Source organism: Pristiophorus japonicus, chromosome 18, assembly GCF_044704955.1.
Source record: "Pristiophorus japonicus isolate sPriJap1 chromosome 18, sPriJap1.hap1, whole genome shotgun sequence".
In the NCBI taxonomy this organism is placed as follows: Eukaryota; Metazoa; Chordata; class Chondrichthyes; family Pristiophoridae; genus Pristiophorus; species Pristiophorus japonicus.
Window position 1 is genome coordinate 73187843 of NC_091994.1, and position 16811 is coordinate 73204653.

Below are 16811 nucleotides of genomic sequence, written 5' to 3' on the forward strand. Positions count from 1 at the left end.
ATCTTGTCATATTCTCAGTTTAAATTACTCTTAGTCAAGGTTGTCTTAACTATTCTGATGAATATGATGATTATCATTTTTATTACAGAAGAATACGTATATAATTTTGTAATGTTTCGAGCATGATTTCAAGCAGTGTATGCAGAGAAACCCTTAATTGCAATAGAACTTGACTTCTAAATAAAAATATGCCCTTTTGAAATTTGATAAATTTTCCAAAGTGTGCTGTGGAATTGAAAATGTTCTTGCAGTGCTCTTTTCTACCAGCAGATGGTGGCAGAGCACTTTGTATTGCATTTTGTTACCAGTTCACTGCACAGTATTCCCCAGTTCAGGATCATTCTCCTGAAGCCTTTGGTGAAGAGCTTAAAAACAAATTTGCCTTGTTAAATAAGAAGCCAAATGAATGGTTCAACATCAATAACTTTGTGATTTGAGGCCCAGCACATGCAACGTTTTAATCGCAGGATCCCACATTAGGATATATCCATCTGCGTTTACATAGAGGACCAGTTTCTCCAGTCTAAACAGGGCAGAACCTTTTGACTGCCAGAGAGACTCCTGTGTGCTTAACATCTGTACTGCACAGGAGCAACCCTCCCAATAGCATCTTAGCTCAGTCCTCTCTTGGTGATAATGAGTCCAGTCCAATTTGGGAACAATAGGCTGCACAAAATCCTCATGCATCATTTACATTAAAAAAATATACAAATGAGTTTTGAATTATCACTGGTTATGAAAGAAAGACTTGGATTTATACAGCGCCTTTCACTACCACCGGACGTCTCAAAGCGCTTTACAGCCAATGAAGTACTTTTGGAGTGTAGTTACTGTTGTAATGTAGGAAACGCGGCAGCCAACTTGCGCACAGCAAGCTCCCACAAACAGCAATATGATAATGACCAGATAATCTGTTTTTTTTGTTATGTTGATTGAGGAATTAATATTGGCCAGGACATTGGGGATAACTCCCCTGTTCTTCTTCGAAATAGTGCCATGGGATCTTTTACGCCCACCTGAGGGGGCAGACGGGGCCTCGGTTTGACGTCTCATCCGAAAGACGGGCACCTTCGACAGAGTAGCACTCCCTCACACTGCTCTGGAGTGTCAGCCTAGATTTTTTTTTGTGCTCAAGTCCCTGGAGTGAACCAGAGAGCATTTATTACTTAACAAAATACTGTCGCAATTTCAATATTGTGTTTTCCATATACATGTGGTTTATTTTACGGCTGCATTTAGTTTCTGACAGTATGCAGGAAAAGTATGCTGGTTGATTTTGAAAAAAGATTGATCAGGATTGAGAGCTCTAACAGGGGGGCAGTGAAAATAACAAGCCGACCTTTCCTTGCATCAGTGAAGTGTGCTCCCAGTGTGTTGACCCAAGGACAACATCACTCCCTCTGACGGGCAGTGTGTGTATTCGCACCGTGCACTGATGGGGCAGTTTGTGTATTCGCACCGTGCACTGATGGGGCAGTGGGTGTGTGTATAATGATTGAGAACAGAGGAGAGCCCGATTGAGTCAAATGAAACTTTAAAGAATAGTCATCTGTCCAGTCTGGAGTCGGTACTGGGACAGGGTAAAATTAGCCAGTGATGCAGCACAATGCAGAGTGCTACCGCCCGTTATTCTCAGAACACACAGCAGTCACCGCGTGTTGTTCTTTTCTCCCTCCTTGGTTTGGATGTTGAACCATTTTTGCAACTAGCCCTGTCCATTAAACCCTCTCCAATGCTCGCCCAGTGTTGCTGCCTTCTCAACAAAGTTCCACTTTACAGCCAGCTCAGCAAGATGGGATTAAAAAAATGTAGCATGACCTTGGACTGTGGAGATCTGACGATTGCAGTGCTGCCCCAGTGGCCAGTGCTGACTGGATGCATTGGTGCTTAATTTACAATTAAAATGACACTTCACGAGAAATATTGCTTGAAACTCCGTGGCCCCAGAGTTTTCCCAGGGTCAGATTTCCATTGGATAGTTGGGGTTTGCAGGTCTTGTGCTTTCAAACCTGCAGTGCAGCCAGAGTCGGCATCGATGCGTTCTACCTCGGCACTCGGCGGGTTATTAGCAAATGACTTTCGAAACCCAACACAGTAACAAATACAGAAAAGTAAAATTCATCGGTGGAGATGTCCAGACACCTGCGCCTTGTTGCAGTGGCTCAAGCGACATTGTCCAGCTTGCCCTTCACACACTATCGTACCGTATGGCAGCAAACGAGCAGCAGGCTTTGCACACCCACAAAACTTATTCAGAAGGGTCAGTACAAATCCGCAGAGCATTGGAGTAAACTCTGCAAATATATTGGGTGCAAGCTTTTATTAGGTGTGTGGGACAGCTATCCCACACCCACGTGTATTCTTTCATAAAGCTGCTTATCAATCATAAATATCACACAAAAGCTTAAAGCGAGAATGCCATGAACCAAATTGAACTGTAATTTTCAATCACTGCTGACATTTAAACGGCATGTTTGAATACACAAGCCAATCTGAAATCAGAATTCTCTTGAGCTTGTCAAAATTTGGCAGAGTTGGGTCCCAATTTTGTTTCCCCTACTCGGAGAATAATAGACTGTTGCTTCTCTCCCTCCACCACTGCAGTTAAACTGGCCACTGGGAGTTGTGCAAGACCTGCCCAGATTTATTTAGTCACCAATTTGTTGCTGGCTTTTTTGATAGATTGATTTTTCCCTCTCTGTGGAGGAGTGTCTTTCCTCCCCTTCCCTAACCCCGACATGAGGAACTGTAACCAAAGCCAATGTTAAATGCAGAAATGTAAAGAGAATATTCAATGACTACACTTGCACCACTCCAAGTGGCCAGTTTAATTGCACTAGTGGAGGGAGAGAAGCAACAATCCGTTATTCTCCGAGTAAGGGAAACAAAGTCAGGACCCAACTCTGCCAAATGAAATGATCCAGGAACTGTTGTTTGATAAATTTGTAACTTATTATCTTATGAAGAAAGGTTGAGTAAGTTAGGCCTATACTCATTGGAGTTTAGAAGAATGAGAGGTGATCTTACTGAAACATACAAGATTCTGAGGGGCCTTGACAGGGTAGATGCAGAGAGGATGTTTCCCCTCATGGGGGAGTCTAGAACTAGGCATAGTTTCAGAATAAGGGGTCGCCCATTTAAAACGGAGATGAGGAGGTTTCAAGGGTTATGGGGAGCGGGCAGGAAAGTGGAGTTGAGGCCAAGATCAGATCAGCCATGATCTTATTGAATGGCGGAGCAGGCTCAAGGGACCACATGGCCAACTCCTGCTCCTATTTCTTATGTTCTTATGTTTAACAAACCAAGTGTTTTAATTCTTTCTCATGAAATTGATTATTGCTAACCAGTTTTATAGATTAGAGAGCACACTTGGGTATGGAATGATTGTCCCATTAGAGTTGAGTAAATACCCCTGTCGTTTTCACCCAAATGTTTGCCGAATTTGCCAAAATTCTCTGCAGATTTCTCCTGACCCTGTTCGTAAACTTTCTGTATATAACCTCACTGTGAGTGGTTTATTAGTTTTGGTAATTTTAAATTCACCTTAATATCTGTCGACTGGATGACATTTCTCAAGATTTGCACTGTTTTGGAAAGGAGGGTTTGCCCACACTGAAATCGAGACGAATCTTGTGCAATGTGGAGGTCATGAGTGTGCTGCAGGAATCTGTGCTGCACCAGCTTTTGTTTTTCATTTATATACTGGATTTGGTAATCATCAACAAACTTCAGTGTCATTCCTCTTACACCTGTATCCAAATCCAATGGCAAAACATGAGGAAGCATGCAGGAGGACATAGACTGGTTAGCATTGTGGACAGATGGGTGATAGTTCGGTGCAGGGTAACGTGAAGTACAGTAGTACAATTTGAGGTGGGAAACAGTGAAAGGTAGCACACCTTAAATGGTGAAGTCATTAATAGAATGAAGGGCCAGGGAAATCTAGGGATACTGGTACTTGGATCTTTGAAGGAGGGAATACATGCAGAAAAAGCCATAAAAAGGCAAATACAATTCTCGGTTTTCAATAGTTGAATACAAGGCAAGGAAGTGGTGTTGAATTTGTAGAAGGTGTTTGTTAGACCATATTTGGAATATTGTCTACAATTCTGCTCCGATTCTCACAAGAAGGCTATTGGAGCTTTTGAAAAGGACCTAATTTTTAAGCCTTTTTTCATAACCATAAACCTTTCAGTCTCAGTATGAATTGTGAAGATTCACTGAATTCATACCGAGACCGAGAGGTTTCTGGTTATGAAAAAAGGCTTAAAAATTAAGTCTTTCTTCACTGGAACAGAGAAGAAAAGGGGACATTTATAAAGGCCTTCAGAGTTAGAAACATAGAAACATAGAAATTAGGTGCAGGAGCAGGCCATTCAGCCTTTCGAGCCTGCACCGCCATTCAATAAGATCATGGCTGATCATTCAGCCTCTGTACCCCTTTCCTGCTTTCTCTCCATACCCCTTGATCCCTTTGGCCGTAAGGGCCATATCTAACTCCTTTTTGAATATATCTAATGAACTGGCCTCAACAACTTTCTGTGGTAGAGAATTCCACAGGTTAACCACTCTCTGGGTGAAGAAGTTCCTTCTAATCTCGGTCCTAAATGGCTTACCCCTTATTCTTAGACTGTGACCCCTGGTTCTGGAACTCCCCAGCAACGGGAACATTCTTCCTGCCTCTAACCTGTCCAATCCCATCAGAATTTTATATGTTTCTATGAGATCCCCTCTCATTCTTCTAAACTCCAGTGGATACAAGCCCAGTTGATCCAGTCTCTCCTCATGTGTCAGCCCTGCCATCCCGGGAATCAATCTGGTGAACCTTCGCTGTACTCACTCAATAGCAAGAACATCCTTCCTCAGATTCGGAGACCAAAACTGAACACAATATTCCAGGTGTGGCCTCACCAAGGCTCTGTACAACTGCATTAAGACCTCCCTGCTCCTATACTCTAGCTATGAAGGTCAACATGCTATTTGCCTTCTTCACCACCTGCTGTACCTGCATGCCAAACTTCAATGACTGATGTACCTTGACACCCAGGTCTTGTTGCACCTCCACTTTTCCTAATCTGTCACTATTCAGATAATATTTTGTCTTCCTGTTTTTGCCACCAAAGTGGATAACCTCACATTTCTCCACATTATACTACAACTCCCACGCATTTGCCCACTCACCTAACCTGTCCAAATCACCCTGCAGCCTCTTAGCCTCCTCATAGCTCACACCGCCACCCAGCTTAGTGTCATCTGCAAACTTGGAGATATTACATTCAATTCCTTCATTTAAATCATTGATGTATATTGTAAATAGCTGAGGTCCCAGCACTGAACCCTGCTGCACCCCACTGGTCACTGCCTGCCATTCTGAAAAGGACCCGTTTATTCCGACTCTCTGCTTCCTGTCTGCCAACCAGTTCTCTATCCACGTCAGTACATTACCCCCAATACCATGTGCTTTAATTTTGCACACTAATCTCTTGTGTGGAACCTTATCTAAAGCCTTTTGAAAATCCAAATACATCACATCCACTGGTTCTCCCTTATCCACTCTACTAGTTACATCCTCAAAAAATTCGAGAAGATTTGTCAAGCATGATTTCCCTTTCATAAATCCATGCTGATTTGGACCGATCCTATCACTGCTTTCCAAATGCACTGCTATTTCATCTTTAATAATTGATTCCAACATTTTCCCCACCACCGATGTCAGGCTAACCAGTCTATAATTCCCTGTTTTCTCTCTCCTTTTTTTAAAAAGTGGTGTTACATTAGCTACCCTCCAGTCCAGAGGAACTGATCCAGAGTCAATAGAATGTTGGAAAATGATCACCAATGCATCCACTATTTCTAGGGCCACTTCCTTAGGCTGCATCCCAGAGTACTTATCAGGCCCTGGGGATTTATCGGCCTTCAATCCCATCAATTTCCCTAACTCAATTTCCTGACGAATAAGGATTTCCTTCAGTTCCTCCTTTTCGCTAGACCCTCGAACCCCTAGTATTTTCGGAAGGTTATTTGTGTCTTCCTTAGTGAAGACAGATCCAAAGTATTTGTTCAATTGGTCTGCCATTTCTTTGTTCCCCATTATAAATTCACCTGAATCCGATTGCAAAGGACCTACGTTGGTCTTCACTAATCTTTTTCTCTTCACATATCTATAGAAGCTTTTGCAGTCAGTTTTTATGTTCCCTGCAAACTTCCTCTGATATTTTATTTCCCCCCCATCTAATTAGACCCTTTGTCCTCCTCTGCTGAATTCTAAATTTCTCCCAGTCCTCAGGTATGCTGCTTTTTCTGGCCAATTTATATGCCTCTTCCTTGGATTTAACACTATCCCTAATTTCCCTTGTTAGCCACGGTTGAGCTTCCTTCCCCTTTTTATTTTTACTCCAGACAGGGATGTACAATTGTTGAAGTTCATCCATGTAATCTATAAATGTCTGCCATTGCTTATCCTAGCCAATTCACGTCTCAAACTGTTATGCAACTGTTTGGTAAATCGGTATAAAGGGCATCGACTCCGGATTATCACTGGACAAACAAAAGGGGAAGTTAGACATATTTTTTATACCGGATTATTAGAATATGGAATGATTTACCACAAGTAACTATTGAGGCAGAAACTGTAACATCATTTAAAGGGGAATTGGATAAGTATTTGACGATTACAAAATGGGATTAGAGTTGGAAGTTCTAGTTGAAGAGCACAGACCTGATGAGCAGAGTATCCTCCTCCTATGTTGCAATTTCTGCTAGTTTATGTAATGAAGAAAGTTGTCTGCCTAGATCAGGATTTAAATACTGTCGAATATTATTTCTAGTTTTGTGCCATACAGAAGTTTTAATGTTTTGATATTGATTTAAACCTGTTGAGCGGAGATTGAACCTTAACAGTATTAGTATATCTGATCCCAATTCTCTTCATCCCTCTTTTCTTGTGCAGAGTTTGATGGAGGGGGTGGCGAATATTCAGTGCCAGCTACGACTAACCCTCTTTGACACTACGAACTCCCATTTCTTTGGCAGAACCTGGAAGAGTTCTCCGCAGCCCATAAAGCATACCCATGGCCAGCCAGCGAAAGTGTTTTTCAATCAGGTAAGAAAATATTCAATGAATATCATTCTCGGGAGCTTTATTCTACTTGTAGTATGGTTGACAATGTAGCTGCTCTGATTTACTGAAATAGCAGATAGGTTGAAGATGAATTTCTGCCACAGGCTAAGCTGTGTACTGTCAAAACTCAGCCAAGCTGGATCACACATTGGAGATTATTTCCCAAAGAAACATTTTTCTGTGTATCAAGGTAAGGATATCAATGTGAAGAATGGAACATTTTCAAAGCACACGTGACTCTCTCAGATGCAGAGTGAAGCCGAGCCCCCCCCCCCCCAATCTACCTTAACCCGTAACCCCAGGAGACGCTTACCCGATCCTCTCCCACAGCTATCTGTGTGAAGTGCTGACCTTCAGGACCGGGCTAACCGCTCGAGGGTGTGAGATGTCCAAAGAGCAATCAACAGTTTGTGCCACAGTACACAGGGGAAGTTCTATTTACGTACTAACCTTGCATTAACCTGATCTGTATAAAGGCAGGGCACACCAGGCAACTGTCGGGACTCCGAAGTGGTCTTGCTGAAAGGGCAACTGTGACCAGTAAGGGGGTTTAGTTCACAAGTTCCTGATGAGGCTGTTGCTTGTGAATACAAAGGTACTTATCTCCCGAGTACTGCTTATGCTGGGTTTTAGATTCATTTTGATAAGTTAACATTAATGATCAGACTACTTTCTGTCTCCTGGGCCCATGTGCCTGCCATTTAAGTGAAAGGATAAGGACTTATTCAACACTTTCCTTCTTCCTACGTTGACCTGGGGCCTTTAGCATATCCCTAGATTTAGATATTCCACATTAGCAATTTCTATCCAGGGTAGTTATTTTGGTACTTACCTTTGCTTTCCATAAGATCACCTTCATTTAATTCCTGGCTGTTCCTGGAGTTATCGGTTCAAATCCCACCAATTCTCCATCAACGACCCAACATTAACTACACCTGCATGATGCAAGCATACTTGCATGCCAGGACCAGATTGTTGTGGATGTGAGGCCCACAATGGTAATTGATCGCACTAGCAGCTGGGGACCCTTGGAGACGGACCCCGGTAATCGTGAGGGGAAGGCGGGGGGGGGTGCGGGTTGTTGGGAGGGGGGAGTTAGGTCTGCGATCGGGATGGCTGCGGGGGTGGAGGTCGGCAATCTAGGCTGGGGGAGGCAGAAGGCTTCCTTGAGAGGCCGGGGTGACCACTCCTGCTCCTCTTGGCCCACAAGGAGTGCAGGAAAAGGCACTAACCTTGTGGAATTGGCAGCACCTGCCCTCCCTTGCCCTGCTGAGTTTCCTGACCCCATGGGAAACCTGTGCATCAGCGGTGAATTTTAAGCCGGGCTCTCAATTGCACTGTGGGAGCCCGATTTAAATACGTTAATTAAGCGCCTTACCTCTTGAAGGCGGGACACTCGGTCACCTCAATATCCAGGCAGCGGGTTCCTTGTTTTCAGATCCCTTCATGGCCTCGCTCCTCCCTATCTCTGTAATCTTCTCCAGCCCCAAAACCCTCCGAGATATCTGTGCTCTTCTAATTCTGGCCTCTTGAGCATACCCAAAAGGGGTCAAATTCAAGCTTGATGCTTTTGATTATTTGCAATGGCAGTCTGGACTACTTGAGATATTTGTGTCATAAAAGCAGCACTGTGTAAGTGGGAACCTATGATGCATAATCTACATTTTCGCTTGCCGTACGGTTATCAACAACTGATTATTTGACCTTTTAATTCAATCAAACATGAAGAATAAAACAGAAGAACATGTATAGCATTCTGAAAGGTTACTCAATTCATTAATTACATTTGCTGAAGCAATTTATTTTTGTTTCCAGTGTTACGTTAGAGCCAGACTATTAGATGGCCTGTGGAATAGTTGCAACACTTTCTCTGCACTTATTACTTTACTGAGAACTTTCCATGTGTGAAATTTATAGTGTAGTTTTTATATCAAGTTCAGAATTCAATCTTTAACCCAGGGGTTTCTCCATCACTACATACACCACTTCTCTGTGTTACCTCTAGACTTGACTGTTCCAATGCACTCCTGGCCGGCCTCCCACATTGTACCCTCCGTAAACTTGAGATCATCCAAAACTCTGTGCCCGTGTCCTAACTCTCAACAAGTCCTATTCACCTATCACCCCTGTGCTCAGTTACCTACATTTGATCCCGGTTAAGCAACGCCTCGATTTTAAAATTCTCATCCTTGTTTTCAAATCCCTCCATGGCCTCACCCCTCCCTATCTCTGTAATCTCCTCCAGCCTCTCAACCCTATGAGATATTTGTGCTCTTCTAATGCTGGCCTCTTGAGCATCCCCGTGCCTTTCTGTTGCTTGGGCACTGGAATTCCCTGTCTAAACCTCTGCGTCTCTCTACCTCTCCTTCTGCCTTTAAGACGCTCCTTAAAATCTACCTCTTTGACCAAGCCTTTGGTCACCTGCCTTAATATCTCCTCATATGGCTCACTGTCAAATTTTGTTTGATGACACTCCTGTGAAGCGCCTTGGGATGTTTTACTATGTTAAACACGCTTAGAAAGTTATTGTTGTGGCCTTCACTGTTATCACATCCCGAGAAGGCGGCTGTCATACATTTATATTGTTTACAGTAAAGTAGTTATCAGTGCAGCCCATATCATTATTGTTTTCCATAGAATCACAGTATCATTGTGCTTTTTGTACCCACTTCAAGCAATTACTTTTTTTTGTGTAAGTTATTTTGTTTTCATCCCACTGCTACACACTGTCTCCAACTAAGAGAGTACCAGGAGTTCTGTGCCAGCATTGCTGAGAAACTGGCCACTGGGAGGTGTGCACAAGCAGTCTAGGGAGACTGTCCTTATTCTTCTTGCACCTCCCTCCGTGGATTCTCGTGCCTGGCTTCTGCTTTGAACTTTTCCTCAATTGTCCAACTGTATGTCATGTGCAAACCTGGGGTTTGGCGACCAGTATGAGTTTTTTTTAAACTATTGTGTCAGCTATGAAGGTTTCAAGTATGACTTTTTTCACCAACCATACATCTTTTTTAACAGTTTGTGTCAAAATATTTTTCACAGCCCATAAATGTAACCTGATTTATGCATGATTGTGAAAAAAAAAGCATAAAAGTATTAAAATGGTCTCAAATTTGTTGATGGAGAATGGGCCAGGTGTAATTGGGGCTTCTGTCAGATTTCTCACTTCCCATCTGACTGAGTTGGTTCAATTGGCAGTTCCATACAATGATTGCTGTGTGTCTGATCTTGTCTTTATTCCTGTCTTTTTGTTTTTTTTGACCCATCAAGCACTAGTCGAAATGCTGACACTGTTTCCAGCAATGATTGGCAAGGTGCAGGAAGGCATATCCACAGCTTTACCTATCAAGCAAATAGTTATTGATACAGTTATTATACTAAAGCACTTAGATATTTGGTTGTATTGTGCAACAGAGACATTGCAAAGTATCCGTGACATCATTTTTCAAGTGTTGTTTGTCACCAGGGATGGGCAGTAAACGCAGCCTTGTCAGCGCTGTCCACATCCCGAGAACAAACAACAAGAACCCATCAGTAGTGCTACAGTAATTGTGCAGGTTAAGGATTAGGCATCGACTTTATCAATGATCAAATATTACTTTGAAGCAAGTTATAGCTAAACTCTAGTGATGGTGAGCTTCACAAAAAGATTTACGTGGGCTTAATTTTGTTCCTGAGCACCTTTGTTATTTGAAATATTCACCGTGTTTAATTATCATGGCAAAAGGTCAGATGTGAAACACACAAAAATACAGCAAGCTAAGAATTTCCCAATGCACAGGGATTGATTTTAAATAGTTTGCCACTCTGAGCAATCAGAAGAGAGGTACGTTTCTTAAACTGCTGAGTCCTGCATCTTGCATCTGATCCTGCCGTGTCAAGGGAATATCGACCATTTAGATAAGCCTCTGTTCCTTATGCTGTTTAGTAATCCACAGGACGACCTGGGAGAAATGCTGAGATGGCTGCAAGAGGAGCTTGTGCTCTGTGTTCAGATGCAGAAGACTTTTATTTTAATAGAAACCATCACAATAGATACTTGCCAAGATTTATTTTTATTTGTCCTTTGTTGTGTCAGCTACTGCATTGAAAGGGAAATCTTCCTTTGCTGATTTTGTAGAGACCACTCCCACAGAGGTAGATACCTCTTTTTTTCCATATTCTCAAATGTATTAAAAGCTTAAGCTTTCTGTTGGGTGTTGAGCATCACCTGGGGGGTGCTGCTCCAATGGCTCAGTGGGTAAATGTGCCGCATGTAGCAATATAGACCAGGTAAATCCCTGACCTCTGCTGGGTTAGCTAATCTCAGCTGAGGTATTGATAGGGATGTCACAGTTGGCCTCTTTACCAGGGTAGCGAGGGTTCCAGCATTCCTATTTCCTTGCTGGCAGTGTGCAGATGTGATATCCGGTGAGGACAGAATCGGGCTGAAATCCCCTTACGACCCCGTGGCCGGTAAAGTTGCCACTTACTGCCTAAGAACACACATAAAGAATGGACAGTCAGCAAGATATTGGAGGCCTGCTGGCATTTGTGGAACTATACTAAACATGAGTCAATGTTTTCTGGGAGGGAATGAGTAAGAGGGGGATTTGAGGAGAAAACAAATGACTGGGCAGGGGAAGGGGTAGAGGTTGGGGGGGAGGCGAGTGGGTGGGGGGCAGGGGAGTGGAGGGTAGTAGGAGGGAGGGGAGTAGGAAGGGAGGGTAGTGTAGGGGAGGAGAGGGAAGTTGGGGGGGGGGAGTGGGGAGGGGGGTGGGGAGATGGGAGGGAGGGGGGAAGGGAGGGATGGAGTTTCCCTGGGTTTGAGAGAAAGCTGCTTGGGCCCTTTGTACACGATAGAAAATATCTTTAGTGATGCCACTTTTGGCAATTGGGGTGAAACAATACAAATTAATGACTTAGGAATTTGATATGAAACATAGTTATGTTCAGATATCTGAAGCCCAAAGTCATCCTTTAATTACCTAGCAGCTTCGTGAAAGAAGCAAACTACAGCAGAAACATGGCAGTACAAATCAAGCTGTGGCCACCCAGATGGTGTGTGCAGGCACAGGACCACAAAATCAAATATCCTCACTAAAGATTGACTGACTAACTCACAGTGTGCATTAGGAGGTAGCTAAGGAGAATTTAGGAGCAGATGCATGCCTTCAACAATGCTCCAGGAAAGGGGTCCAAATTACACAGTCCTGCACCAGCTGGAGGGAATACATGACTGAGCAACTCTCTGTGGCATACAGCTTCGTTGGAAGCTCAGCTCATTGCTGCAGGAGGGGGATGCATCTGTGCCGCAGTGTTATGCTTACTTTACGTTGAACACAGGTGATTTAGGAACAAATGCCTCATCTTTAAGGTACGTGCTCATCTTTGCGATCAATTAGTGACCATGGAAAAGTGATTTCTTGATTAATAGCAATCTTTCCAATTGAAAAGTTTACTTTGAGGAGGAATTAGGTCTATATAGAAATCACATCATTGGCATAAGTGTCAGTTACTTGTACTGTATGGGCATTGTTAGGATGGAGCACCTAATTCACAGTGCTCAAAATCATTTAGATGAGCCATTATCTGTAATCCTTCTCTGGAGCCCTGTAGTTTAGTATGTATTACCCAAACTTGATGCGTTAGTAAACCGATGGGGTGACTGAATTGTGAAAGAAAGAACTTGCTTTTATATCTCGCCTCTTGCGACCTCCATCCTAAGTCGTTCATAGTGTCAGCTTTGGCTCAGTAGATAGCACACTTGCCTCTGAGTCAGAAGGTTGTGGCTTCAAGTCCCACTCCCAAGCACATGAGCACAAAAAACTAGGCTGACATTCCAGTGCAGTGCTGAGGAAGCGCTGCACTGTTGGAGGTGCCATCTTTTGGATGAGACGTTAAACCGAGGTCCCGTCTGCTCTCTCAAGTGGACGTAAAAGATCCCATGGCTCTATTTCGAAAAAGAGCAGGAGAGTTATCCCCGGTGTCCTGGCCAATATTTATCCCTCAATCGACATCACAAAAACAGATTATCTGGTCAGCTTGCTTGTGTGTCCAAATTGGCTGCTGTGTTTCCTACATTACAACAGTGACTGCACTGCAAAAGTACTTCATTAGCTGTAAAGCGCTTTGAGACGTCCGGTGGTCGTGAAAGGCGCTATATAAATCTTGAACTCTTTTATAGCCAAATATTTTTGAAGCGTAGGGCTCGACTTTCCCTAAAGCCCCTCAATGCCCGATTGCCGCCCAGAAAAACCGTCAATGTTCTGCAGCAAATGCGGGTGAAAATTTCCAGAATTAAGTAAAAAATATCTCCTGGCGAGAAAATGGATCTGACACCAAGATTCTCGGCGGTTAAAGGCGAAACTAAATGAAACGGGTGGTTCTTACCGGAATGAACGGTAAGTACTAAAATTTAATCCGAGGCTGCGGTGGGGTCTCGGGAGGGGGGAAAACCTAAAACATATTTTTTCAATTAAACAAAAAATAACAAGTTATAAAACATTCTCAAGACACTTTTTAACGTAAATGTCGTTTTAGAATTTTAAAAATAATTATAAAAAACCTTTGACTTATCTTTCTTTGCAGGGTACTCACCTACCGCCCTGTTCCGGCAGCTTTTCGTGGGCATTTTCCTCAGCGGTGCGTATGGGTCCCCGTTGAGGCAAAACTTTGATCCTGCCAGTTTTTCCGGCAGTGCACTTGGGTGGTTGCTACTTGGCGGTCTTTTTAAAATGTGAGCGGAATGCTTAAAAAAAAAAATAAAAAGAAAACTTTCGCCGGGCGGTTTCTCATCAAAAAATAGCCGAGAAAAGCGCGAAAAATGAAGGCGAAAGTCTAGCCTTGGTCACTATTATATTGTAGGGAATATAAATCAGATAAAAATGGGAGAGAAACATAATTTGGGATGCACATGCATCAAACTAACAAGAAACTGTATTCAGGACGTATTCAGGACGTATCCAGTCCTCCTATTTCAATACAAGATAGGCTGTCGTAAATACTGAAATTATTTTAGTTAAAAATACCTCTGTAACTGCAACTTTCAGTGAGCAAGTTGTCATTGGGAATGATGAAACTCTCAAATTTGTTTTAAATTTTGAAGTTTCTGATTGGTTTCACACTGTAATTGGTAGAAACCCTGATGCAGTTGCATTACCACTGTCTGCTGTGTGATGTTTATAACCCGCTTTAGCTGCTGCAGTGATTCACACTTAACATCTAATATCCTGACATTAGTGACAAATGGAAGTTAGATTATCCCTGAAATCTTTTCAACGGCTCCAAGGTAGTTAGTGTATAAATGTACCACTGTGAAACTGGGCCTAACAGACCAGAACAATTCCAGGTTGAATCCGTTGTTTTTATTGCGTTAACTAGTGTTAGTTGCGATATGAGAAGAGCTGCTACAGGCCACAAATACCCGAGTTAGCTAGAATGTCCACACAAAGCTGAATAGAGCCCAGCGTGTCTGATTTTCTTGAGCCACCATTTATACATGCCTACCAGAATAGGTCTGACAACTGCAATTGCTAGATGATGTGGCAGTGCCGAGCCAGTTAAGTTGTACTAGCTTATGCACAGTGGGTGCTTGGCTCCCTCTGAAACTTGGAGCCCATGCAGACACATACACAATGCATCATGCATTGCTAATGTGGCCAGATGGGTACTCGGGGCAACTCTTGCGTCAGTAGGTTAAGTATAAAAGCAGCATTAGCCACTTCTTTTCCGCTTGGAGAAAAGTCAATGGTGCAAGCAAGATGATGTGTGAAATGAGAATTAAGAGTTGGATGAGATGGTGACAATAGACACACAGCAAATGGAAAAGATGAGTAATAATGAAAAGGAGATTGGCAACAGTGAGAAAAAATAAAATGTCATCACATTTTCTTTCTTGCTCTAGACTTTATCCCTTCCCTATTCTCCGTACCACTGTATGCTGGACACTGACTATAACTTGTTATAGCTGATGCCATTGCCTCATCTTCCTCCTTTATTCCTTTTGTATTTTATTTCATCTCATTGTTGTTACACCCTAACATTTCATCCCATCTATATGCTCACTTTTTGTTGGGTTCCATCAGCAGAACAACTGATAGTCAACATGTTTCTAGCTTTTTCACTGTGCAGCCTACGCATAACCACCAGTGCCCTGTTGTAAAGCTTTACCCACAATCTCAATCTCACTTAGAGGGAAACTTCAGGTAATTTCATTGATGTATATATCTTGTACCTAAAAACTTTTACTTATTTGAAACTGACCTATATTGGTTTCATATTTTAATGTACCGTGCCTCATTCTGAAAAGTAAATACCAATCCATATGTTTAATTGGGTCTTTCGATTTTTAAGCATAAACCTCATGCCTAATACTTCCCTGATGTTGGCAGCTCTGTTTTTCCAAAGTGAAATTTATAGGGATTATATTCCTAAGCAATCGCTGTCAATGAACTGGCCTCTCCGGTGCCAGTTGACTTTTGACTTTTGGGGGTCAATTTTAACACGGAGTTTTGGACGGGTGGGACGTGAAGAAAACGCAATCAGAGGCCTAGATTTCAGGCCCAGGGTATTTTAACTCCTGGGCCTCATCTGCATGCCGCCAATTAGCTGCCTGCTCGTGAAGGGTAGAAAGTAGCAGCTCGCCGATGGGAGGGAGCGGAGGTTCAGGCAGCTCGCTGGCACCGGAGAGGCTCGCCGGCAAGAAGGTAAAGACGATGTCAGATGTACTCACTTCCTTTGGGGTGAGTGATAGTTCCAGTCCTTTATAATTGAAATGTTTCAGCAGCCAACAAAATGACTTTTTCTTTCGGGTATGATATCAAATCTAAGCCTGCCTGAAGTCGAATAGTTATTCAGTTTATGGCAGGACGTTGCAAGATGTCCCCCAGGGATCTGTACTGAGGCCTCAGATTCTCACCATGTATATCAATAACTTGAATGAAGGAATACAGAGTTGCACGCCCAAGTTTGCAGATGACACGTGTGTTAGGAGGAACAGTAAGTTGCACAGATGGAAGCAGCAAGTTACAAAGGGACAGAGACAGATTAAGTGGGTGAGTAAAACTGTGGCAAATGGAGTTCAATGTGGGGAAGTTTGAGGTTATCCACCTTAGACTCAAGAAAGACAAATCGGAATATTTTCTTCAAATCAAAAGTTGGTAGCTGTGTAGGAGCAAAGGGATTTAGGTGTTCAGGTGCACAAGTCACTAAAAACTCGTGCACAGCTACAAAAAGTAATCAAAAGGCTCATGGAATGTTAACCGTTATCTCAAGAAGGTTGGAATACAAAGGGCAGGAAGCTGTGCTTCAATTGTACAGAGCCTTGGTCAGATCCCATCTGGAGCACTGCATTTGTTCTGGGCACTGCACCTCAGGAAGGACATAGTGGCTTTGAACAGAGTACAGCGCAGATTCACCAGAATGTTACCGGGGCTTAAAGGGTTAAATCATGAGGCCAGATTGTATAAACTTGGCTTGTATTTCCTTGAGTTTAGAAGGCGAGTGGATGGTCTAATTGAAGTGTTTATAAATGATAACTATTTGACAATAGATACAGAGATATAATTTCCTCTGGTGGGGAAATCGAGAACAAGGGAGCACAATCTTAAAATTAGAGCTTGGACATTCAGGGGTGAAATCAGGAAGCACTTTTTACACAAAGGGTGGTGGGAACATGGAACTCTCTCCTAAAAAAGTCTGGATGCTGGATCAA

General features: G+C 42.9%; 1 protein-coding gene across 4 annotated transcripts in view; it reads left to right on the plus strand.

Annotated features, from left to right (window-relative positions):
* Positions 1 to 16811, plus strand: part of nphp4 (nephronophthisis 4) — a 516026-nt gene that overhangs the window by 73805 nt on the left and 425410 nt on the right. For all 4 annotated transcript variants that reach the window (XM_070860148.1, XM_070860151.1, XM_070860149.1 and 1 more), the window contains exon 2: positions 6950 to 7102. In XM_070860148.1, coding sequence (XP_070716249.1) covers positions 6950 to 7102 — 153 coding nt within the window. The remainder of the gene's footprint in view (positions 1 to 6949; positions 7103 to 16811) is intronic.